The sequence below is a fragment of the Hyalella azteca genome, unplaced genomic scaffold, assembly GCF_000764305.2.
Source record: "Hyalella azteca isolate HAZT.00-mixed unplaced genomic scaffold, Hazt_2.0.2 contig14789, whole genome shotgun sequence".
Taxonomy (NCBI): Eukaryota; Metazoa; Arthropoda; class Malacostraca; order Amphipoda; family Hyalellidae; genus Hyalella; species Hyalella azteca.
Genome location: NW_025944664.1, coordinates 12,294 through 38,796, shown reverse-complemented (window position 1 = coordinate 38,796; position 26,503 = coordinate 12,294). Strand labels below are relative to the sequence as shown.

Here is a 26,503-nt window from a genome sequence, read left to right as displayed (position 1 = left end):
CCGAGCAATCAAGTTCAGCGCAACAAACAGGAACAACCGTAAGAGGTGAACATAACTAAGTATTCAAGTACGTATATATATCATTATCATGCATAAGCAACATGTTCACTAAGAATTTCAGAGCATAGAAAACGCAGAGTAAATTCCCATAATCTTCATTGAAAATGTCCCGGAACCAGGCTCCATCATCGGTTCGAAAAATTTGAGATTAATGATGGTCATCGAGTTGGTCTGCAAGACATATTCGATGAAGACATCGTGAATTTAATCCGCGTTTTTATGCTTCTATATCATAGAAAATATATTCTATATAGAATTCTATATAGAATATATAAGAATATAATATATAGAATACCTATAGAATTTTATAAGTATCCTAACCACTAATTCCTGGTCTCGTAGTGCCACGTGGACGTCGCGTGCGTAAGTATGTTTGTTAGCTCTGCTTGTCGGTCTATAATTTACAAGGGGCACAACAACAAATTATATATCAAGCTAACTATACATTATTCAATCATCTGCTGTAGATACGCAAGTCAACATTTTCGCGCGTGAATAATAACCCTTTAATTTCATAAGAATAACATAGAAATATTTGTAGTTCACTACAATAAAATTTACTGCAACAGAAAACCTCCATTCATGGAGACGTGACTCGGACAGGTACAACAAGCTACGTTCACATCATACGTCAGGCATGAACAAAGAAAAACAACGTCTTTCGTCTAATTGTATTATACGCTCCATTACAACTAAATTACATTATAATATTACAGAGAAGGTTCCGTTATCACTAACATGTACACGATATCAACTGCGTTGGCTCGGGCGGCTGACACTACCAGAAAACAATGTATCTTTTTAATTGTGACGAATGTTTAATAAAGTTGATCAATGCCTGTTAATTATTAGCAATTAATTAATTTTAACTGCATGACGTAAACGGCGGCGTATCAACAAAACCTAAAAAATAAGAACAGTTACAAATGTCCACAATCTTTCACGTAAACCAAATCTCAAAACTAGAGGAAAAACGACTAAGACGATTTGAGGAAAAAACGTCCTAATAAACAGCATCAACTATTAATACTTTTTGAAAATAACAGGATGGCGCTTTGCAAGCTGGTGACATTTGCAACACTGCGTTGTGCCGTCTATAGCACTCAGTTCGCCGTGACAACAGTCACGAGCTTCCTTTCCATTACAACAAAATTCGCAAATAACGTTGAATTCAAAACATAAGAGAATTTTACCAGCAAAATGCGAAATAAATTCAGGTGAAATGTTGTTGGCTGCTAAGCTCATGTTGTTGGCTGCTAAGGTGACGTGGTTGGTTGAGAGCTAAACTCTTGTTATTCATCACTTGGCTCATGCGGTTGGTCAGCGTTTTGCTGCCAATGTTCTTTGCTGGGGAAATATTCCTCGACGTTGTGGTCGGGATGCTTGGCGATGAAGTGCACCCTGCACTTGAAGCGCGCCCTCGCCCCGTAGTCACACAGAGGGCACGTGTGTAGGGGACGCTCCAGGTGCTGGTTCTGAACATGCACCACGAGCCTGTCCTTGAGCTTGGCAGCGTAGGGGCACTGGGTGCACTTAAATGGACGTTCATCGCAATGCCGGCACGCGATGTGCCGTTTGAGACGCGCCTTCTCACAGCTCTCGTAGGGGCACATGGGACATTTGTGCATAACTACTTCGTGGTATCTTAGGTTGTGCTGGTAGATAGAACCCTGGGTGTACGCTGTGTAGGGACACAAGGGACATTTCCTCAGAGGACCTTCTTTTTTAGGTCTTGGGATGCCATGTCTTGTGGCAAAGTGCTTACGCACTTGGTCTCCCCGGATACTCGCATACGGACAGAGGGAACACTTATACTTGCGTTCTTTGGTATGCTGGCCGGTGATGTGGTCATTCAGAGCCCCTTTGTACTGCGTCACGAACTCACAGTGTGGACACTCGTGCTTCTTGTCTGTGGCGTGCGTGACACGAATGTGTTGCCGCAGCTGGTGCTTAACTGCAGTACGATAGTTGCACAACGAACACGCGTGTGGCTTGCAGTTCGAATGTCGCCACGCGATGTGGTTCTTGAGGCAGTTCTTGTAGTTGGTGGCGAAGCTGCACCTGCTGCACTGGTACAGCTTGCTACACTCGTGCACTTGCGTGTAGTGGGCGAGCAACATAGCGCCACTCCGCGCCACGTGAGTGCAGTACACACACTGACGCTGTCCTGCCTTCCATACCAGCCTGTCAACGGCCACCTCATCCGGCCATGGCAGAGATTGACGGCTCAACATGGCAGAAACAGATGCATTTTGATCCGCTTTAAGCTCCTCATTGTCCGTAGGCTTACTGCTTTCTAATGGCCGTTCGCTTGCCGTGACAGAACTCTTTACTTCTGGAGACGAGTCAGGCAGAACTGTATTCGGGTCAAACATTCCGTCATCCAGAATCTCCTTTCTTTTGTACTTCGCAACTATCTTTTCTTGTTCTTTTAAACGCCGCTTTACATGAATATGTTCTTTTCTATCGCTTTGTACCTCTTCTCCCTGCAACTTATCAAGCTCATCTTTAATACAGTCTTGTTCTTCATCGTCTACTCCATTCATTTCATCATCATCTCCTTCAGTATTCTCTTCTTTATACCCTTCATTCTCTTCTTCATACCCTTCATGATCCTTTTCTTCCTCCCCTCCTTCACTGTCTGGAGGGGACTGAGGCAGATCCTGGTCACCAGGAACATCATCAGGTGCGCGGGAGATCTTCTTGGTGAAAGTCGTGAGCTTGATGAGGCCGAGCTTCTTGAGGGAGAGCCCACATTTGATGACGCCCTTGTAGTTGCACCTGTGGGTATCGTTCACATGCTTCGTCAGTATCTCGTGGTGGTAGCACTTGAAGCTGCACTCGCTGCAGCTCAGCTCCTCCTGCACCTCCATCTTGACCTCACAGAAATCTTCTGGAGATTTGTCAACATCCATGATGTTGTCGGCGACTGTGGGGTATGTCCCGGTGACATCAGAAATGTCAGAAGCAGCAGAAGCTTTAGATGTTTTTTTCCTTATTTTTGTGTTTCTAGCAGTTTTCCCTTTAATTTTCCTGGCAGAAGTGACTGGAGTGTTGGACGTTGCAAGTGATCCGTTTGCACCGGCGGGCGCCGAAGGCTCGGCAGACGAGGAGGGACAGGAATCAGCCTGGAGAGGGCGTAGCAACATCCACTTGACTTTCTGAGTGTAATGGTCCAGGTGGTCGGGGCCTTCTTGCGGCAACCCTTGGCTGGACTGTCCCGTCGGCTGCTGTATGGCATCATCCTCTGTAAACAAAAACCACTTAATAAAAACATCAACACCAGCCATGATAACAACAGTAACTTGATAACAAGTAAACAAAGTCAAAGAGCAAGCGTTTACACCTCAGTGACACACAGAATAATCATAACCACGCAGAACCAATGATTATGAGACAATTGCAGGAGCCCAATAAGAGATGCTTTAAAGCACAGCCTTGTTACCTGGTCCAGTCAGCGCTGCCAAGCCCTGCTTTACCTGACTAGACTGCTGAACTTTTACTGAGTAATTACAGTTACTGAGGTGAATATTATTAGTCTTACTGAGTAAATGTCGTGTGAAGGCCTTCTACGGACAGCAGCATCGCATCACGACACCATCACCCTCCACCAGCACTTTGCACTCCACCATCACCCTACATCACCATCACTCACCAGCTTCACTCTTGCACTCCACCAGATGCTGTGGGTCGTCCTCCCCACACGGCAGGCCGCCCTCATCGTCCTGGAAGAGTAAAATATTGTAATATTCTTCATAAAGATATTCAGCAAAATATTGGTTCATTACATGATGAACTTCACATGTCTATATTACACATAATTCATGCATCATCACATGATGACATGACATTCATATCATATGCTGTCAGATATTTATCCCCCAGTGAGGTTAAATGACTAAAAATGAAAAAAAAAAAAAAACTAAAAATGAAAATGAAATGACTAGTAACTGAATTTACGAAGTAAGAAAAAGTCAATCTCTAAGAAGTTCGGATGGTTGTTAGACTGCTGACTATTTGAGGAAAAAATGAACAATAAAATAAATAACGAATATCGATGTCCCTACATGTGTTCACAGAAATGGGTAAACTGTGTCCAAATAACGATGCTTATTTTGTCTTAGAGTGGGTCATTCTGACACAGCTTTGCACAAAAACAAAAGCATGTATCAGTGCTGCATTACATGCACCAGCATTACGTGCAGACATTGTCTCCATGTAATGCAGACAATTTTGCACAACATGACCCAATAATTTTTCTAAGTGTAGTTTCTGTAGTATTATAACCAGTGCTGTAGGTTGTCTGCTTCATATTCCATATGCAAATATTCTTAGAACATTGGAACATTGCAGTCAGGTTAACAATGACTGGATAAAAAACAGTGTGAATATTTATCCAATTTCAAATTAAAATTATGATACACAAGAGCTATTATAAAATAATTTCAGAGTAATTTTTTTCTAAAGAACGGAAAAAGGTGAATTAACTGACCTGTGAGCCCGACAACTCCTCCGGCTCCACCTTCACCTCAGGCGGGGGAGAAGCAGGCCGCACCACAGCAACTTTTTTGCTCAGAGGGCAAGGCCTTGAAAAAACTTTGGATATTTTTGGTCCCGGTTTGCCTGTCGCTTTGAATGATTTCCTACAAGACTTTGGTTCTTCTGGTTTACCCACAGTCATTTTTTTCCTCAAGGGGCAAGGTTTTGCCAAAGGGTTAATAAGCCTTTTTGGTCCTTGTGCTTTAGTGCATACAAAAGACTTCCGCCTGGACTTGATACCTGTAGAGTTACAAGCCATTAGCAGGAGCAGTTAAGCTGTTAGCCAAAAATATGCAGATGGAAGCTGACAAAATCAGATGAATCTCTTGATTTCATAAAGTTTCATGAATATCATCAATTACAAGAATTGCATTAACTGAATTTTTAACAAAAACAAAATACATAAACAACAGATGAATATAAAAAATATCTAAACAGTTTCTAGTGGTATTTATTGCCTTCTACTAACATGTAATGGTTTTCTTATAAGTTCAAAACATATCAAAATAAAAATTGATATGAGGAGCACAGCCAAATTTAGTAAAACTAAAAAGCTATGAAAACTTGAAAATGCCTGGGATATTAACTCCTACATCAATGAAATGGACAAGCAAAATTTCTAGATAATGAGTTTATATAATATTACAAATTATTTCTACTGTAACTATAAATGATTTCCAGGAATGATGCCTGGCTTGCCTATCATCATAACACACCAGTGATATATTACTGTACTCCAGTCAATGCCTGTCAAAGGAGACATAATAATAACTTTGGGGCAACACAAAAATCAACATTGTCTTTTATATAATTTAAAAACAATATAAATTTCTGCCCAGTCACATATTACTCAACAGAAAAGTCTCTTACTGTATAGAGGGCAGCAATATAAGAGAAGCATATATACATATTTATTTACTTAGTATTATATGGCAGAATTTGCTTGTTTATACATGTGCGATTGATGACCTGGGGCCATACTTTCAAAAAGTGAACGTAAGTACTTAAGCTCTATTTTCTTGACTATGATTGGTGGATTTTGCTCGAAAGGCAGTCAATGATTGGCTGATGAACTTACGATCTCCAAATTTTTTTTCAAGTATAGGCCCAGAGAATTTGGATTTAAATTATCAGGGAGTGGAACAATTCTTCAGATGATGGCAGATTGAAAGGCATGTTTCAGGAAGTAGATTTTGTTTATTAATAATGTTTTGAATGCAACAAACATTCATTTTCAAGTTAGAAGAATCATTAAATATTGAAATTTTGGTGGTAATACTTGTTTACATACAAGAAAGCAAAGTATTAGTATACTGCTCACCTCTGGTGTTGTGCAGCAAAGGCTGCTGAGGCTCAAGCTGACGCAACATAGCCTGGTATTGATACACTGCTCGTGGGTTGAGTCCGTTCTCCGAGCAGAACCTCCTGTTGATGTCCTTGGCCGTGAGCTGGGACACCAGGAGGGACACGTGCAGCATGGGGTGCTCCTGCATGGCTTTAATTAACACCTGTCCTTTGATGGACATCTTTCTTGTCTGGCTTCTGCACAAAATTTTGCAAAAATTAGACTACAGGTTACACATTTTAAGCTCATACCTTTAGGGACCAGCCTAATAAATGATAGTGGGATAACTGCAAACTTTATACTAAAATATTACGGCATTATAATCATAAGTTATATGTATTGTGAAATTTTTGTGGCAATACTGTTAAGTTTTTCAACAGTTTGCTAGATGAAAAGTCCTCCAGTAGGAAAAGTGCAACATAAAAATGATATAAAAGTTCAGTCTATACTAAAAGTACCATAACATACTAGATTACATAATATAACCATTGTCCATTGGTCAATACATCTGTTTAATAGTTGTGCATTTCACAAGCTATCATTTTTTCGGGGATTGCAAGCACATTTTCAACATAGATTATTTTTTTCTAGTGATAATTTTGTAATGAACTCTTAATTTTTGTTTCCAATACGTTTTTATAGCTTATGCCTTCATTGCCATCAGGAGTTCTTCTTGCAAGTCTGAATAGATTATCATGGTGTCAAAAATTGATGAATTTTTATACAATAATAAATTTGAAAGTCAAGTTTTGGTGGTGCTTGAGAAACTGAAGAAACTGAAGTTAATAATTAGTGTAAGTCAGTTTTTTATCCATGACGACTAATTATTATATTGAGATCAATTGGAGTCAGATCAAGCAGAAAATTGAATTCATTGCAAAAGCAACAGGATTGTGAATGTAGATTGTATATTTAGATCCTGTATTGTAACCAAAGATTCTACATTAATGAAATTTATTTTGAAAATAGCATAAAATGTTCTACTAGGTACCCAAAGTATTTGTGATAATAAAATCAATCATTGCGTTGTCAGCTCAACACATCAAAAGCAGGAATAAGATAGGAGATTGATAAGAAAAGATAAGATATTTACTGCTATGATGAGCACGGTGAACAGGGTCAATAAAAATTTAAATATAGCTTTACAACTAATTCAAGGTTATATATTGATTTTACAATAAAAAACAGTTTCTAATAACTGAATGAAATGCAAAACGCAAATAATTTACGTAAAAAAACACAAAAATGCCTGATAATAGGACAAGTAGGACACAGCATGCAGCAAATATTCAAGTTCTCATAAATGAATAAAGTAAATTCAGGGAAATGAACTAATTTCATGGTAAGATATTCCTCTCAAATCCATTGTGTGCTGAAGCTTGATGCCCTGCATGATTGAAAGTTAAGTAAATCTGACAGTGAAGTGTAATTTCCAATCAGGTCTGATTGTTAGCATTAGCCCTAGATTGAGAAGCCCATTCTGGAAGATTTGGCACACCCCATCAAAAAAAAAATGTCTGTGATTGCAGTTAATTAGAGCTCTTTACAATTTATATGGATCTTGCCTACTATTATTCAAAAATTACTGTAAAATGATAGCTTTTATCTACAATTTTTGGAAAATTTTGCCTCATAAGGACAGATAATCCAATTTGGGATTGAGCTGTTAGATTCCAAATTGCTTGGAAACATATAACTTTAGAGCCTTGTGATTTCTGTATTAACTTAATAATTAGAAAAATGTTAATCTTGGTTATTAATTTATGATGAGCCAAATTCTAATAGGTAAGCCTTATGCTTGTTTAAATATAAAAAGTATGCATAAATGTCCATACTGTGAGTCTGGCCTGGAATATATCTACCTTGTAAGCCAAAACTAGAGCTGCCCTGTCATTTTTAGAGCCATGAGATAGGTAATCATCTTGCCGGCACATTTGGATTCAGGGCTGGAAAAGTCCTATTTTTGTCTGAAATATTGTGGCTCTAATATCATATAATTTCAGTAGGTATGAAATCTCGCGGCACGAATGTCATAAATTTTTGTTTGATTGAAAAATCATGGTTTGCACTTCGCAAACATGTCACTTCATAAAATTTTTCAGCTGGCAAATCCATAAAATCACGGCTCAAAATATTCAATCGCAGCTTGCCAAGTAGATATATTCCATGCCTGTTTGGATTGAAATTATTGCATATGAGAAATAACTTTGAAATTACTGGAAATCTGAAAAGCCACAAGCACACACAGTAACTTGTCAGTAAGGTTTCTGGTACGCCGGAAGAATCAGAATGTAGTGAAGCTTGTCTGGAAATCAGATGCGTTGTGAGGTTGTGTGAGTGTTGCGGTGCATGGATGATGGATGGTAAAGGATATACTATCAAAGTTGCTTGCAGCACTTTCTTATTAAAAATTACCCAGGGACAAATCTTGAAAATGGCCAGTGCACTTTGGGCTAAAAAACCATATCTTGGCAAATTGCAATTTGCAACGCCATGGTCAGGAAGATGTGCCAGGTGCGCGGGAATTTATTTTGTCATTTTAACGACCTGCGCGGTGGGCCGTACTATGTTGGTAAAAAAATGCACCGTGCGCTGTACTTTTAGAAGGCTAAAATAGTTTAAATATGGATGTGCGGCAATGCAAATTACGCAATCACGCTGACCGTACACAAAAAACGTGTATCCGCATTGTGTTGTGGTTGGATATGAGTTAACTAGATTGCTAATGCGTCAACTCAGGTTCTAAGAGTCAGCACAGTTATGAATATTCATTCATAGATCACAATTCAATCAGACATGAATTACAAAACTAAAGAAGGCAACATGGCTTTAGATGTGCCATCGGTGCCTTCTAATGAATGACTGGACTGGTTGCAGCAAGTAGGGTATGAACCTGTATGTCAACAGTACGATCCTGCATGCCAATGTTGGGGCTACATTCCCGACATCCTCCTGGCCGGCAAAATTGACACAATCAATACCGAATAACAATGCGCTTAAATGGACTATACAAATTAGGTCAATACGGCATAATTACAGAGCGTAATTAAACTATGTGATACAAAATATGAATATATATTTGCAAGATAAGTCAATGGTCTGTTGTTTATTTTTGCTTCATTTGAGCAATTATGGTTTCCAAATCTGGGTGCTTTATGCTATGTCATGTGTACTTTGAATGTGCAAAAATTATAACTATCATATGAAAATTGTTATGTAGGTTATCATAGAGCAAATCGCCATAGAGTATCAAGATTGCAGTTCTGCTACCACCCTTCATTGAATTATCCCGCCTTTTTTCTAAAATTCAATAATCTCACTTCCAGCAAAGTTTGCAAAATTCAGTAGCTGCATAAAATACTCTATGCTGTGATGTTTGAGTGCCGGTTGACATGACATCTGTTTGCTTGTTTGATGCTAATTTTGTAAAGGTTGCTTCAGATAAATTAATCATTGCCATTCCTATGTATCACCCTCATTTTAATGTAGCTAACAATATTGAATGGCATTAGTCATTACAAATCTGTACGGTATCTATTAAACTTTTACATTTTGAGATCTGACGGAAGAGGCGAGCGTCCCTAACAATACGAGGATGTATATAAAAACATTAATGATCTAGAAGCCACTATGCAGAGGGTGGATGCAGTGTCGCCAATATACGGATTTTTAAGCCCAAAGCGTCGCCGGCCATTTTAAAGATGCGTCGCCGGGTAATTTTTAATGAAAAGCCATTTACGCTGAGTAATGACGAACTATTTACAAGCCACAAACTTATTTAAAAGGTTGCAGGCACGTGTTACCCCACATAACTAATTTTACCCTAAAAACAGTCCGATTGTACAGCAAGTGTCAACTGAACATGTAATAAAGCAGTCTGACCGCTCTAATGTGACCAAAACTACGCAATCGAAAAAATGTTGTTTATATTTTTTGCGGGAACTCATCGCAACTGATTTCCGGACAAGCTTCGCTGCATCGTAATACAACCAACATACCGGAAACCTTACTTTTTTTCTAAATAGTTGGCCGAAGACTGAGAATTATATTAAATGCAAGAATTTCAATCTAAATGTGTCGGCAAGATCTTCTGAAGGCAAAAATTTGGCTACTGAAGCGTCGCCAAAGATCTTGCTACATAGTGGCAATCAAGAACATATTTTTTTCTAGGGTAATCATACAATTTCTGAATGCAAATTAAGCATATGCATTGCTTCAAAATTTTCACAACCACACGTGGCGCCAGTTCACATACGTCTGGCAACAACAACACTCATAACTCGTTCAAAACTTCACATTCAAAGATCAGATTTAGAAGTTGAGTTCGTTCAATGCTTTCGAAATAGATGCTCTAGTTTGTCATAGCAGAGAGCCAGAGACGTTCATTCCTTTCTAATCCGCATCTGCTATACTCTGGATTTTGTTTTCAATTCAATTCCTAATTTAGAGCAAACTCTTCATTGAGGGATTTTTTTGCAATTGACATATTGATTCGACACCGTGTACAATATTTTAAAGCAAATTTACAGAAGTAAGTTTCATAGCACTTTTTCCACGCATAAGTTTATGAAATCAAAACTAAGTGATAATAACCAAATTAAAAACAAAATTATTCACTCATAATGCCCTCGTGCGAGCATGACCAGGTATTTCTGTTTCTACTTTAATTTTAATAAATGTGCTAAATGATAATTTTTTGCACTTTTTCCCGCTAAGATCTTCAAATCTGAATTGATCTTGACATAAGTAAATACGTATCTATTTATTGACAATATCCTACTGTATGCACTGGAAGACTTTTTACTGTCATGCCAGATTTTTTCATGAAACTTGGCACGTATAACTATTTCATATCCAAACCAATCATGACCTAATTAACATGAAGATATTTATTTACAATACGCTGTTACAAGCATTGTAAGAATTTACTTTTAATTTTAATTTTGTGTCAGCTTCATTTTCGCATGTGTATATATATATATTGTTGAACTTTATTAGGTTGACCCACGAGGATTTCTGTCTTTCAGTTCAGCTTTCTTATTACGTCACGTAGATTGAGATACGTAAACAATCCAGTCATTCCCATGACGGATTGGTTTGATCGCATTTTGGTGATTGGTTAATGCCTGTGACATCACCGAGATCAGTGACATAACAGGCGAACAACAAACTAAATATATATATACCTATTGGACACATTGACAGTATGAGAACGTGTAGCAATATGCAAGGCTAAAGCGTGCTACAGTGTAATGCTAATGTGTGCTATTGTGCTCTGATAATGTACACTAACTTGCTCTGCTAATGTGAGATAACGCGCTATGCTAACATATGTTATGGTAATGTGCCCTACCTACTAACGTATGTTATGATAATGCGCTCTGCTGATGTATGTTATAGTAATGTGCTCTGCTAACACCTGCTACAACGTCTGAGGTAAGTTAATCTAATTGACTATAGTATGCAAAGATATGCTATTCAAATGTTTAATAGGAATTTTAATTTGTCTTTTCTGAAATGATACGAATCATTTTCAATAATTATAATGATAGCAGATACAACAATGTCAGTACAGGAGCTGCATTCTTGGTATATGGTATTTGACAATTGCAACAGGATTCACTAATATAAGGGATTACCAATCCCAGCAACACCAAGCAGGGATGCATGTTGCCATAACAAAAGGTTTCTTAGACTTTATTTGAAAGCAGGAAGGGGTTTGTAATTTCTTAGAATAACCTTAATGATAGAGGTAAAAATAAAACGATTAACTTTATACGTTTATTGTAATGGAGTTACATCTAAAATGGACACGTGGGAGTGTATATATGTATATTTATCATAAAATTACTGATACTAAATCACATATATTCTACAAATAATATCTATAAAGGAACCTCATGTCTTAAAACACAACCCCAAATAATCATTGTTCAATTTTTGTCAAAATACGATTCTTCTCTGCTCATTTTATGCTCAAAATTGGTTTTCAAAGAAACTAAGGCGCTCGCTCCCACTTACGTCTCGGACATTGTCCAAGACGTCTCTACTGGATGTAAATATAAAAAGGCCTGATAAATTTCATACACATTCATTTAACAATATCTTCGATATCAGTTATGAAATTTCAAGACGCCAAAGATTACAGCAACCAATCTAAATGAGCTGTGCCGTTGTTTGCATATCATTAGTCTTTTGTGTCCGTAAGTTATGTATGACCATGATAGCAAATTTGACCTCAACTAAATGAGTGTCAATTTCGTAAGTAATATAGTAAGCTATTTTATGATTAACAAGCCTGTATCTAGTTTATAGTTTAGACAAAATTTATAAGGTTGTCTGTAAAAATTGTCTTGTCATCTGAAAATAATTGCTAAAATTTGAGATAACCGAAATTTGATCAAACTCATTTACCTTAATATAGTGACTGAATCCCAATCTAACATGTAACAGCTGGTATTCCTTGGAACGGGGGTATTGTTTACTTCTTGATCTCGTTGTGGCAACAGCAATCGGAAGCCATTGCGGTGACTATTGTGAACCTGTGATTATGTGTGATACAAAACATTAATCAAATCAAAAGTAAAACATTCAAACATAACAATTTGAAAATACTTAATACATGCCATATCGGGCCCAGTGTAGTAAAATAACAAAAAGTGAATGTGAATTATGAAGTTATGAACGCATCTAAAAATGAGTCGGGCAAAAAATTTGTTTGCCACCATGTCTTGCTATATTCATCCACTCTCTGCACAGTGGTCTAGAAGCAGGCTTCAAAAAAAACATTTCAATATGGCTCTAATTCATAGTGACAAACCAGAGATTTTTTAGAATCAGTTCATTTTTAACTTCCTCATTTACCTAAGATTTAAACCAATTTCTTATGTATGATAACTTGATAAGGCTGGTATCCAGGATACTTTACTGGTCTACTTATGGGACTCAAAAATGAACTTGAGGGAGAGTCTAAAAAACTCTGCTTTGCCACTATGCTCTAATTAAATAAAGATCATTACTTGTATATAATAAACATGAAGTTTCCCTATTAAAAAGTTATATTTTGTTGGTCATCAAAGATCAAAGTTTATATCAAATTATCAACTACGCAAGTCAAACTAACAATAATTCAAGTGTAAGACATGTCTGGGTTACTTCTGACTCTTCTGCTTATCGGAGATGGAAAGTATGGTAATCGTAAACTGCGGCTATTATACATACGAAATGTACACAGACAGACAGTGTTCAATGTTGCCATATGACTTTGGAGAAAATTTCTTCTAAAATAAAGTTCTAGATTTCGCATTCACCAAATTTCCGTATCAAGAAAAATCATATTCTATTGAAAGATAATTAAAGGCATACTGTACTGACTACTGAGTATAACGTCTGTTCCTCCACAAGCTGCTCTTGCATGGCAGCGCGACGTAAAATTGATGGCCGAGATTGCGCGAACACGTGCACCGTGCACGAAGAGAAACAATTTTGATTACATTGCGGATTGCGCCAACTGTGCGCAGCAATGGCTTAAAAAAGTAAAAATGTGTGGGAAAATTCTGCAAAAACAAACATCATCCTGAGTGTGGTATGCAATGCTGCTTGCAAGTTGCACCCTCTGCACCCTGTGAGAAGGGTGATGCCAAATGAAATCATCATGAAATTCTAAAATTCCACCCTTACCACTACCAGAATGGTAGAACCTGATGCCAGTTAGATTAATATTTGATAATTAATTGATTTAGTTTAATGACTAATAAATGACGAATTAAAAATAAAATTATGAATTAATGATAGGCCTACCTTCCTGACCTGAGCTACTACCTAATACTAATAGCATTAGGTACCATTAGGTACTAGTATTAGGCTAATACCTTAAGGCTATACCGCTATAGAATATAGATTAAATAAGAAAGAATAAATCGTAGGTGTCTTTCTCGTGTCAGATTCCATGTTAGTATGTAATAATCACCATTGGCGTTTGCCCTACGGCGACAAGGCTACAACTCAGTGGCATGGCACCGTTCACTACCATTTGCAAATTGCCACCAGAACAAGTGACAACAAACAACCCGGATTCCACCTGAAGAGTTAAAGTAATTCTCATCCGTCGTCACAACATCATTTTGCCAAGATTAAAGTAACTTTGGGAATATTGCCTGAAACGTTCATTTTACCTCGTTTTTTGACGGATATCTGAATGACAATTATAAAAATTTCCCGATGATGACGAATATTTTGCGATTTCGTAGTAATGTACGCAGCGAGCAGAAAGCCCACGCAGAATTGTCGGACTACAATCCGGAAGCAGACGTCCACTGCTTTTCCGCTCATAGTTATTCGAAATAATACGAATTACAAAATTGATTTTATTATATCGTTATTGAAGTGAAATGAGATATATTCTTCAACTATGTATATAAAAAATAATTTTTACTTCACGAGGTACTCAAGTTTTGAAGAGCGATTATAATTTTAAAGGCTACATAGAGTCTAACTCTAGTACATCGTTTGGGTGAAAATTGGACACTGCTTGCCGCTCACTTTCACAATCCTGGTGCCGGGTCCCTCTAAAGCTTGAGCAATTTCACAGCGAACCCTGACAGGTCTCACGTACTTGTCACTACCGAGAATCAAAAATAGAATTCCCTAATTTGATGCCAAAGTTTCGTCATTTGAAGACGTTCAAATCTGTTCAGTATTTTAGAAGAAATCTCGTGTACACTGCAAATTTCTGCACGTTTCGTCATATAACTCATGAATGAAGGCGAAATCAAAAAATATTGTCACGAGCTTGACATAACCGTCAGGCCATAATGAATACGTGTACGTTACCAAGTTTCATCGAGCTACGTTCAGTACTTTGGGAGATATTCGATGTACACTGAATCAGGAGCCCGGCCGCGTGACCGGCCGCGGGTCCGGCCGTAAATTCGTCCGAGACGTCATTTGAAGCATGAACTGATTAGCAAGTTGCTATCTATAGACTATATACCCCTGCAATTTTTTTCTACAGCAAACCGGGATCAATTATCCGACCTTGTGAAGAACTGTAAGAAATATGGGTACGCAGCCGTGCAACATCAAATTTGTGCACCAATCAGCCTTGAAAGGAACGCCTAGCATATATCCGGATGACCACCAATCAGCCGTGGATTAAGCTATCCGACGGTAACTAGCCCGTGTCATCATCTTGCTTTACATACAGTATTAGGAGCTTAACGCCACCATATTCTGAAGCGAATAGCCCAGAGAATAATGGTTGTCCACCACTGAACGTTGCATCGAATCGGCACTTCATACCCTGACTTTAGCTCGAACTGTAACTTGTGGGCAACGGACTGCGACCAACCAGCCCAGCCCGCCAGTCGAACTGCATGCAACCTGCCGTGCACCACCAGACCGTCACTTTTAGCTCACAACATTGGGGTTAGGTTTCAAAAAGCATAGTTCCGTTCCAAAATCAATCGTCCTTCGACGAGCGACTTCCACAGCTTCGCAAAATTACGTAACTTTTAGCTCACAGCAGCTGAGTTTAGGTTGCAGATAGCATAGTTCTATTACAAAAATTTATCGTCGTACGACGCGTGGCCGTTCGACCGTAGGCTGATTCGACACACGGGACAGATACGGACGGCTCCGGCGCGCTTCGTCCGGGTGGTGTAAAATTTTTTCGCGTATTGGCAGACGACGCTGGGCCATACGACGTCAGGCTATTTTCCTGTTGGCTGATTGGTCCAATTCAATGGATGTGATCTGTCTGGTGGCGTGCGGCCCCTGCACCTCTCCTTCCCCTGCACTTCTCCTCCCCCTGCACCTCTCCTTTGCGTTTGAGTCCGCAGGCGAGTTCGCAGGCGGGTCCGGAAAGTGTCTATTCGGCTATACAATGGGGGAATAAAATTAGCTCAATTCCATATCCGTATCATATTATGCCAAGTCAGCTCAAGTATATGTAAACTTCAGTTAAGATCATCAAATTTACTGCTATATCATTATATAATATAACTAACTGTTATATAGAAACAACTGAACTGTAATATAATTCAATGGCGGGCTGCATTGTTGCGAGAAGTCAAGGTTCGCAGGAATCAAGTGTCGGCAGAACTAACAGGGTGGGGGGCAGGGAGGCCCAGTGGCTGCAGTTCAGAATACCAGAATCGGAGCAGAAAGTTGTGGGTTCGATTCCAGCTACCTGTGACACTTCTGGTCAAATCGGCGAGGTGGCCGGGCTGTAAAGCTCAGCAGTAATGGAACAGTAAATTGCATGTTCGAGACCCATTACAAGCTGTGCAAATTCTGCGATGATGACAATCGATGACAAGTCTAACATACTAGTCAACGCTGACACCGCTACACTGTTCTAACGCAGTACAAGACATTCAAAGGTCGCTGTTTCCCCCTGGTCGTCAGCGGCTACACCATCTTGTTTATCTATAAACTTGTTCAGGATGAACATTACAACCGGGTCGACCGTTAGAACAATCGTTTAGTTGCTAGTCTTCAATATTTCGACAAAGCAATCGGTTATACATTACGAAGATAGTGATGTTCGTTAATAAATTATTGAAACCCTATTTAAGGAAAATATTAATATTATACTATCTATTTTATATAGAATATTTTAGCAGCGAGAGTCGGTGACTTTATTGTCTGTGGCGACAATCGAAAATGACAATTGATTGATGCTGTACACAGCAACGGTATCCTAGAGATCCTTTACCTGCTGAAGAGTCATCTAGTAACTGGTTCTCCCATAAAAAGCAGAGCGGTTAAGCGGAGACAAATCAGATATACATATAAAACAGATAGGTTAAGTGGAGACGAACCATATATTCAGATAAATCAAGTGGAGACAAACCATATATTCATATAAAACAGATGGGTTAAGTGGAGACAAACCATATTCATATAAAGCAGGTAAGTTGAGACACAACAATGACAACATATATACATTAAAAAATAAATGGTTCAATTGGAGATAAATCAATTTGCAGTGCTAATGATGGCCTGAGTAAGCGTGGGAGCGATATCCTGCGATAAATGCATTACATGCCAATAGACTCGTACGAGTCACAAAAATAGAGATACTGGAACAATGCATCTGGAAATCTGGATGAAAGACCAAGGAAACGGAATCAACCGTTCTCATTTGATAAATATTAATCCTTATCCTTTCATAAAATTGAATTAAACCCAACTGTGTATTTTGCAATGACCTGTGCAAGAATAAATCTTGTGTAAAAAAATTTTTTCGTGCGAAATGTTTGTTAGTTTTTGTAATGTTTATCACTATTCATATTTAATATGACCAATGTTATAGCATTTTATGTGATGGTAACTCAAAAATATTCACTAAACGAAATCGTAACGGATTTTAATTCGTTTTCATACAGCACTGTACTAAATTTCTTAAATGTCAGCTAATAATAAGCCATTCGAATTGACCAATGAGTTTACTTAGCTTATGACTAAGTTCCCCGGGATTAAAATGTTTAGTTAAGCTTTACAAGACTAAACAGTGAACGCATCGCTCCACTCTAAACTTACCTCAGTTATCCATTGCAAGCTGCAATGGACTGGTTCTTTTTTAATGTGATTCATAAATATTAAAGGGAGACAAACCTATTTTCGTGGGAGTTGATGACGGAAAAAATAAAATTAAATGTTATCATGTATTACAGTAGAGGCCAAAGGCAAAGGGTTATATATATTTTCTGATAAATAATATTGTGTTCCATTTTACTCCATAAGCCAAAACTGTGCATAAATATAATTATTTTCATTTCTTAGTTAATTAATTTTATCGAAAGCTTCAAGCTATAAGGGATCCCGAACTCCAATCATTAATTATAGCTGATTAAAAGACCTACGAATAATGGAAAAATTTTTGTTGTGAGAAGAAATTACCAAGAGAGAGTCATGTATTGGGGGGTAGGTGACGTATGATAATTACTACAATTAATAGGGTAATTGGTAATAATACACCGCGTTGAATTATAACCTACGCATCTTGTTTGTGTTCTAGACATTGAGCTAATCACTCGTGAATTCTTGCGTTATGTGGCTTGTTATTAAGTGGGGAACTTGCTCTCAGTGAAACTAAGAATATTGCCCCACATAAAAAGTAATCCATTAACCATATTTTGTTCAAGCCCAGATAGATGTCTTCATAAATTCTGTTAATGTCCGGTGTCAATCAGGCGTATCATTCTAATTACACTTTAGGATTAGATCATCTGTAATTAAGACGTAATATTCACTAGACGTGGTAGAGATTGATGGAAAAGTACTAGACAGCTATGATGACGGTCGTCATCATAGCCTATATCTCTAATATAACTCTCATGTATTGCTACCCCGTATCAAGATAAGTTCTCTAGACAGATGGTGTCTTACTTATCCCTCGCGCATTCAGTCAACGAATCCCTGTCCCTAGGTCCAGATAGAAATATCTAATAAGTCACGGGGCGCATAACCTTGCCTCCTAACATTAACAAAGTTTTGGCTCATAAATTGCATAATTGTTTGAGCTCATCGTAGCATTAGGAAGAAAGGTTTTATTGAAGTCAACTTTTCAAGAAAATAAAGGCCCCCGAATAATAAATAAATAGAATAAAGAATAATAAACGCCCCAAATAAATCAGAGGCGTCAGTATGTGCAGGCCGGGCGCAGTTATGCGTTGCTGTTGAACAGCGCAGCCTCGCGTAGCTGTGATATACCGACCGAGCTTGAGGCGGCAAGCAAGCTTCTTTGTTTGTTGGATTGATTTGTAGTAACTGTTCTTTATTCATGACTGGTCCATTGAATAATGAATATATTATGATAACTGGTATACTAATTTACTAATTTAGATTTTCTAAATATAATAATATATGGCATAAGTTAATATAAAATAATATAATATAATATGATATAATATAATATAATATTCAAGTCCGGCCGTAAATTCGCCCGAGACGTCCTAGGTTTCTAGTGCTGAAACAGTTAAAACAGCTGAAAAACACAGTGGTTCACTAAATGGGGTTATATTTGTGAAATACACATTTGTGTTTAGTCTTTCTCTTTTAAAATTGCAGCGTACTAAATTTCAAGAAAGAGGCGTATGTCTGTGGGGGGCGCTAGAAATTTACTAGGGAGCCAAAGGGGGCGCCAGCCTGAAAAAGTTTGGAAACCACTGGTGTACATGATTCTGACGTTAAATGTTACATCGTGTACATGATACTGACGTTAAATGTTACATCGTGTACATGGTACTGACATTATATGTTACATCGTGTACATGATACTGACGTTAAATGTTACATCGTGTACATGGTACTGACATTAATGTTACATCGTGTACATGGCACTGACATTATATGTTACATCGTGTACATGATTCTGACGTTAAATGTTACATCGTGTACATGGTACTGACGCTAAACGTTACACGTATATGGATGGTAATGACGTTAAACTATTAAACGCTATTTTATACGTGCCAAGAAAATAATGAATGGGACTAAGACCCTCATTAGTATAACGTGTTATTGCTTACAACTAGTATTTCCATTAGTGGTATATACGCCATGTAACGTGTAGAATGGCAGGCAGGAAGATCAAAAATGTTTTGAACACAAAGAGAGAACTCGTTCATAACCCTTAACGTTGTCCTCATATCGATTTTCAAGAGAAAAATTTTCCAGCCAAACTTTCAAAAAACACAGGAGGCAGGATCGAAGCAAGATTTTGTAGTGTAACTAATATTTCTAGTACCGTTTACTTCACAAAACGTGTATTGCTCGTAACGAGTAATTATTAGCTTGTACGTCATGTAACGTGTTTTCTAACTAATATCTCTAGTCACGTTTACCCCACATAACGTATATTGCTCGTAACGAGGATCTTATTCGCGTGTAGCTCCATTGAACGTGTAGTAGTAATTAATTTCATGTCGGCCTTTTCTCACACTCCTCTCCCGGGCAGTAGACTCTGCATTACCTCATTCACATTCATAACCGTGAACCATAATTACTATGATAATTTACCGTTCACTGTTGTAGTCCGGAGAAGTAATGGTTCAGAAAACATGCCTACGGACGGTGGTGGTGTCCCACATTATTTTCAGCAGGTAACGCGGGCTCGGTTTAGTCCGCCGCTGACGACCAAACAGCAACAGCGCTACATAACTGCGCCTGGCGGGAGCGACTACCAAACATCCTGCCACGGTATTTTTATGTTAGGTCCTACACACCTACAACGATCATTTACGGTAAATTTATTTTCTTGATTCGATTCTGTGTAAATGACCTGTATCATGCTACATGTCATTAACACATAATGATACATGATGTATCATGTATCATTATGTGTTAATGACATGTATCCTTAGTTAACTCGTTGTTGTAGGTAGCTGGTACTTCAATAATTTGAAATTACTGTACAAAATGTGTTTAACTCTTACTAAGAAGACGTTTCCGTTTACATGCACCGATATCAGCCGCTAAAGAAATTTTATCTTAAAGAGCTAAACTACGAGGAAAATTTGCGCGGTGGGATAAGGCGAACAATTTGAAACTTTATCACATGGCATTCTATGAGTTCGGAACACATACGACAAAGCGGAACTTGCACGCAAGGTAAACAAAAGAAAACGTAGTTTATGTAGCATATATCTTCAATTTCAAATGAAGCCCAATAAATGTGTGCGGTACGGAACGCTAGCAATCAATCGACGAGCAGTAGGTGCACTGAATAACTCATTTACGTTCAATTTGTAATTAAATTTGTCAAAGAACAACATGAAGATCAATTGACAAATTGAGCGTGCATGAATGACGTGGTTCCTAACGACGACCCCAACACAGCAGCTGAACTGACTTGGCTGTTGGACCGCAGCAACAGCGCCGCATAAAATGCGGCCTGACACCTTGTGTTGAGAGAACGGAATTTTTGAAAACGAACGTTTACATTACATTCGAAATTACTCAGTTGTTTTCATATTTCTATGTTGCATATTTTAGAATTGAATTTGAAGAACACTATTATGAGTTTTGCGAATAACAAAGGAAACAACGGCTAAACAATGTTTATCATTTCGAAGAAAGATTTGATTGTAAAGGAAGCAAAGGTAATTAATACCTAAGTTCACATGGAACAACAGAGGGAACAGCGCCTCATAGCTGAGCCCAACAAAAGACAACAAACAAATGAATGAATAAGTCATTAGATTTCTGGCTTGCACAGTGATTGATTTAAAATTCCATCGGTAAAATATGTAAACTGCGAACATTTTCTTCTGATTTCAGGACCTCTTACTTTATTTTTCGTTGAGGTCACTATGAGGTGGAGGCTTTTAATGAACTTGGTTGGAGGCTCGACGATCGAAGCCACCAACCAAAAGCAGCAGTTGAATTTGAATCATGTAAAATGACTTGAATATCAATATGCTACCTACTGCTATTCATACGTAGAGGGTTACAACTTCCAACTTTATGAGTCATTCAAGATGAAGAACCTCCAATTTAATATTGCTTGCCTTCGAATAGATTTCCTTTCGAAAAACAATGATTGAATAGGATAAATATTTTATTTATCAATCACTTTGCGGCTGCTCGTTAATATGGTTAGAGATGTTTCAATTAGTCTGAATTAGAAGGTAAGAAGAAATAAACACCTTCATTAAATTTGCTCACTGTCATATCCATATCATATTATGTAAAGGAATTGAATAATTGAATAGATAAATGATGGGAAATAAATAATAAGTATTTATTTATTTCAATGAGTTGAGTTCTGGCAGTGATCGGGGACGCACGTAGTGTTTGCGGGTCCCAACTTTCTCACTTCTTACTATGCCGGTTTGACTTATCTCGCGAATTTTGTACCGAAACGATTTCAGTGAAAGGTTCAATGTTAGTGCAGTTCAATCAAAATTGTGCTTAGCTTCTTCAAACTATCGCCAGTCATGAAAAGATCCGGTCAAATGACACGAGTTTAGATCTATGAACAAGGCACGAAATAGAAAAGAATCGGCGACAGGCCACATCAGGCCTACACTTCAGAGCCGACATCACTATGTTATGTTATGTTAATAGGTGCAATTTTTCTTCTAACTGTTGATTTTTCAAAAATAATATAGTCATGCCACTTATTTAGTGGAATAAATGGTAAAAAACGATTTGAGGTCAAGCTCAAGTATATGTGAAATTCAGGTGAGATGATAAAATTTGCCTTTCAGTAATCGAATAATAAATTAAGTTAGAATTGATAAATCACATGCTACTACGAGTGTGCAATATATTGATAGCCATGCTATATGATTTTTGCGCAATCTACAGAATATACTGTAGGAACGCTGCTTGGTAAATAAGAACCACACATGCTGCGATTGAAACGACAACATGATGAAAGCCTGGCACAAAGTCCACTAAAAACTGCCATCCTCAGCGAATAAATGAATTCTGAAGTCATTAAACGACCTTAAAATGTTAGCTGTTTGCTGTTTCATTGATGTAGTTTAGAATCAATCGCTCATTATTCTAGGATTTAATTCTACATTCATTTTTTGTCAGGTGTTGCTGGCTGGTGGCAGGTATGAAGCGCTGTTGCCAGTTGTGTTCCATGTTACCCGCTCTGAGCAGAAGACTGGCAAAATAAAATTTGTTTTTTTTTTTGACTGATTTAAGAATTTATTTGGGCGGTGGTGTTTCACCGTTTAAGGTAACCATCGTAGTGATGGTAATGTTTCTCATAGAAGATTTTTCGGAATGAACGAATATTGAATGCTATAAATCCTATAATATACCAAAATCGTAATATTTAATTTTCAAGGCAGCAACACACCTGTAAAGTATGTATATATAGGTTAGGTTAGGATAAACATGTTGGGCACAAGATCGGTCGTGTTATGAGTCGCTGCTGCTCAGTGTGGCAGCAACGCTTGTTCTTCTCCTGTAGTTCACTTCACAATCGGCATCATTACACTTATTTTTGGATGCTCTCTTAGCTGGTCTTTTTTACCAAAGTTTCATTCAGTTTGTCTGTCGTAAAATTGTTTGAATAAAAACAAGGAAATTATAATTTATAACCCAAATCGGTATCAGATAGAGGACAACAAAATTCCGAATCAAACCAATCTTATGAAGAAGAGATTTCGGAGAAATTAAAACAGAAAAGCAAGCAATATAATTATATGAGTGATTTTAGTCAATTATCATTTAAAATTTATTTTTGTAGGTGGACAATTTGTAACTTAGATTTCGGCAAGGATTAGTGGACGTTATACGAGTTGAGAATAACGTTGGGACTTTTAGAAGGAAGTAACTCTTACTGCTCGTCTTCTATCAACAACAGAAACGATAATTGAGGTATAAATAGGTAATGATTTAATATGTAAGGCATTGCTGTTTTATACATGACAATTCATATTCATATAATCAGTTTATTACACTGATATTTTAGCGCAGGGTGTAAAATGAATTAATTAGTAATAATCATTAACCTCAGGTGGCGCTCAGTATGCACTGAACTTCCTATTATTATTATCTGGCTGTTTTTACATCGCAGGTCGATTATTTTATTTATTTTAAGAGGTACACAAATTCTGCCCTCTGCGGTGAAAGTGTTTTCAGCGCATTTTCTCATTTATGGAAAAAATGCACTATTGTGCTCGCCATGTCCGTCTGTCAGTCTGTCCGTCCGTCCGTGACCTCATTTTCGTCGACGAGAAAATGCGCTCTCTGTCACTCACTGCTGTGAGTACTGAGTTATATTTTTTTCTTGTGTATGAAATGTGCTTGCTACATGTCGCTTATTTCAACATAAACATAGTTTTGTAGCGCGATCCGCTACAATATAGCCATCGAAATAGAACATGCCATTAGTTCCTTATTGTTTTCAAACATTTATTCGACAAGCTGAAACAAATACATTGCTTCAAAAGCTAAGGCAAACTTCACATGAATATAAGATGCTAGTTAAACGCGATATTTTTATTATGTATTCAAGTTTATAATAATATAAATAACACCCACCATAGGGAGGAAGGGAAGGAGGCAATCACAGCTGAATAACAAGGCTTTGCAGTCGGAGCGCAGCAGCAGCGTCGCATAAACTGCGGTGGCCCGTTACACCTTATGTGGATATACCTGAAAATCGAGAACTAACCTAGCCACTGAATTACAATATTACTTTATTGTTACTTCATAGCTCTATTTTACAGCAACGTTGAAGTGAATTAGAGGAACATTAATTACTCAGAGGCTTACGTCAAGCAGTCATATTAAAAAATACCTAATTAAAATTTGGTAGGAATAAGAATGATGTGGAAAAGAAGCACGGCGTCCGACTTTCCGTCCGTTCATAAAGAATACGATCAACAGCGCTGCATAACTGCGACCAACAAACAATGGCAAATAAAAATGAATGCAGCATTAGATTAATAGCTTATTAGCTTGAAAATACCTAAATAGATTTAAATATTCACCAACAGTGAAACTCCCTTGCTGATTTATTAATTTATGACTTTATTTTGAGATGAGGTGGATGTTGTCTGAGAAACTTGGTTGGAACGCAGCCGCCTAAGCGGCCTAACCCACAAAGGGCAGTTTGAGCGAGCGCTTTATTGTCTTTACAGACATCTTCTTACCTACGTTTTGTTCGTAAATTTCATTTGATTATTGTTACGTGAATTTCAATATATTTTACTTACTCCAATACGTACATGGGAGGTCTAGAGTTAAATTAATACCTGACTATCATCTCGGTATCAATATCATGAGTGATTGATCATTTAGCATAAATTCTCAATATAGATTAGTTTACCATATAATATTTTCTTTGTCAAATTACATAGAAGCAATGGGATAACTGATTCATTAACGAATACTGGCTTTACCTCTGACCGCGCTGTGATTATCCAGGTGATATAACAATAGAAGTAATTCTTCTTCCCTAATAATCCATCAACATAAATCTAAATTGGTTATCATCGGTGCTATTCTGCAGGCATCCGTGTTGCGAATGTGTTGCGTAAATGAGACCAGATTTCTTGCCCACACAACACAACTTGACTAGATACTTTAGATGATTAGACGCGCTGAACGCGAAAAAATGATAGGTTCCGAGTTCATCACGAAACTTCACAGTGAGTGGCCATTACTATGAAATTCATGAAAAATTGATGGAAATTAATCAATATCTAATATTTGGAGGTACTCTTAGAAAATAGATGCATTTAAATTTCAGGATACTGGCCGTTTGTTTGATCATTGTTCGCTGCAACAGTTGTAACTACAAAGTGCGACGTGACAAACAGGTTATTGATAATAAAAATATCAACGGGTGTTCTTATATTACTGAAGCCCTTTTTAATTAAAAATATATTGCCCTATCAAAATTTCTGATGAGTATTTAGCAACAAAGGCCGTTGTCTTCAGCGTCTATGGCGAACTCCTGAACTTACAACTGGTGAACCACAGCGTAGGCAAGCTCGGTACCAAACTACGGCATCGATTTCACCATATTTTTATTCATATGAGAAACTGTTATTATGATCATACATATCTGATAATGTTGTTTTATTCTTCATAGTTTTGCTCTTAATTTATATTCTTCTATTTTTCGTTGACTTCTTGAAACCGAATGTGATTGATGTAACAATATGTTATTATAGCACAGTACATTCGAATGCAATGCCATGAATCTTCAACCAATAACATTTACACAATCATCTTTCTAACGAGATAATTTTGTTAATAAAGAAAGCAAACCAAATAACCGTCTCTGTCGCTGTGGGCAGATGGCAGCTCTGAGACGCTGTTGTGGCGTGTTCCCCCTTGGCATGAATGCCCGTGCCTGCTTGGCAATAGATTATTATTTGTTCCTCCCTTCTTCCTCTTTTCATAATAAACAACAAAAACGAAAATTATGGTCAATCATGGATGATTAAAAATATTATTTTTAAAATAAATTCTTTACTGTATAATAAAGAGCTTTCTAACTAGGGTAGATAATTTAGACAAATTTTCGCATGTTTTTTGACAAATTTTGACATGTTGTACTACTAACTTGGATTCTTTATATAAAATAGAGGGTTATTTCTTGAAATTGCTGCGTCTCGTGGATGAAAGAGAAGGCAGACACACTGCAGAAATTCGAATTCTGACGACCGATTATTGGCTGATTTTAATACAAAGAGATTCATCAAACTTACTTACTTGAAAACCGGTTTTGTCTCACACTTGTAGACCGGTCTTGTCTCACACTTGTAGACCGGTCTTGTCTCACACTTGTAGACCGGTCTTGTCTCACACTTGTAGACCAGTTTTGTCTCACACATGTAGACCGGTTTTGTCTCACACTTGTAGACCGGTTTTGTCTCACACTTGTAGACCGGTTTTGTCTCACACTTGTAGACCGGTTTTGTCTCACACTTGTAGACCGGTCTTGTCTCACACTTGTAGACCGGTTTTGTCTCACACTTGTAGACCGGTCTTGTCTCACACTTGTAGACCTGTCTCTTATACACATCTAGATGTGTATAAGAGACAGATGAAGAGCAGTGCAGTAGAGGTGTAGCT

The 26,503-nt window shown here is 37.7% G+C and overlaps 1 protein-coding gene across 1 annotated transcript; it reads right to left on the bottom strand.

Moving 5' to 3' along the window:
* Nucleotides 1–721: 721 nt before the first annotated feature.
* On the bottom strand, nucleotides 722–14,228 carry LOC108666104 (zinc finger Y-chromosomal protein 2). Its single transcript, XM_018152915.2, has 5 exons — nucleotides 14,119–14,228; nucleotides 5,921–6,141; nucleotides 4,553–4,839; nucleotides 3,716–3,785; nucleotides 722–3,307 (listed from the first exon to the last, which is right to left on the bottom strand). Exons 2-5 carry the CDS (start codon nucleotides 6,123–6,125, stop codon nucleotides 1,353–1,355), a joined length of 2,517 nt encoding a protein of 838 aa, XP_018008404.1. The 5' UTR covers nucleotides 6,126–6,141; nucleotides 14,119–14,228; the 3' UTR covers nucleotides 722–1,352.
* Nucleotides 14,229–26,503: the final 12,275 nt, after the last annotated feature.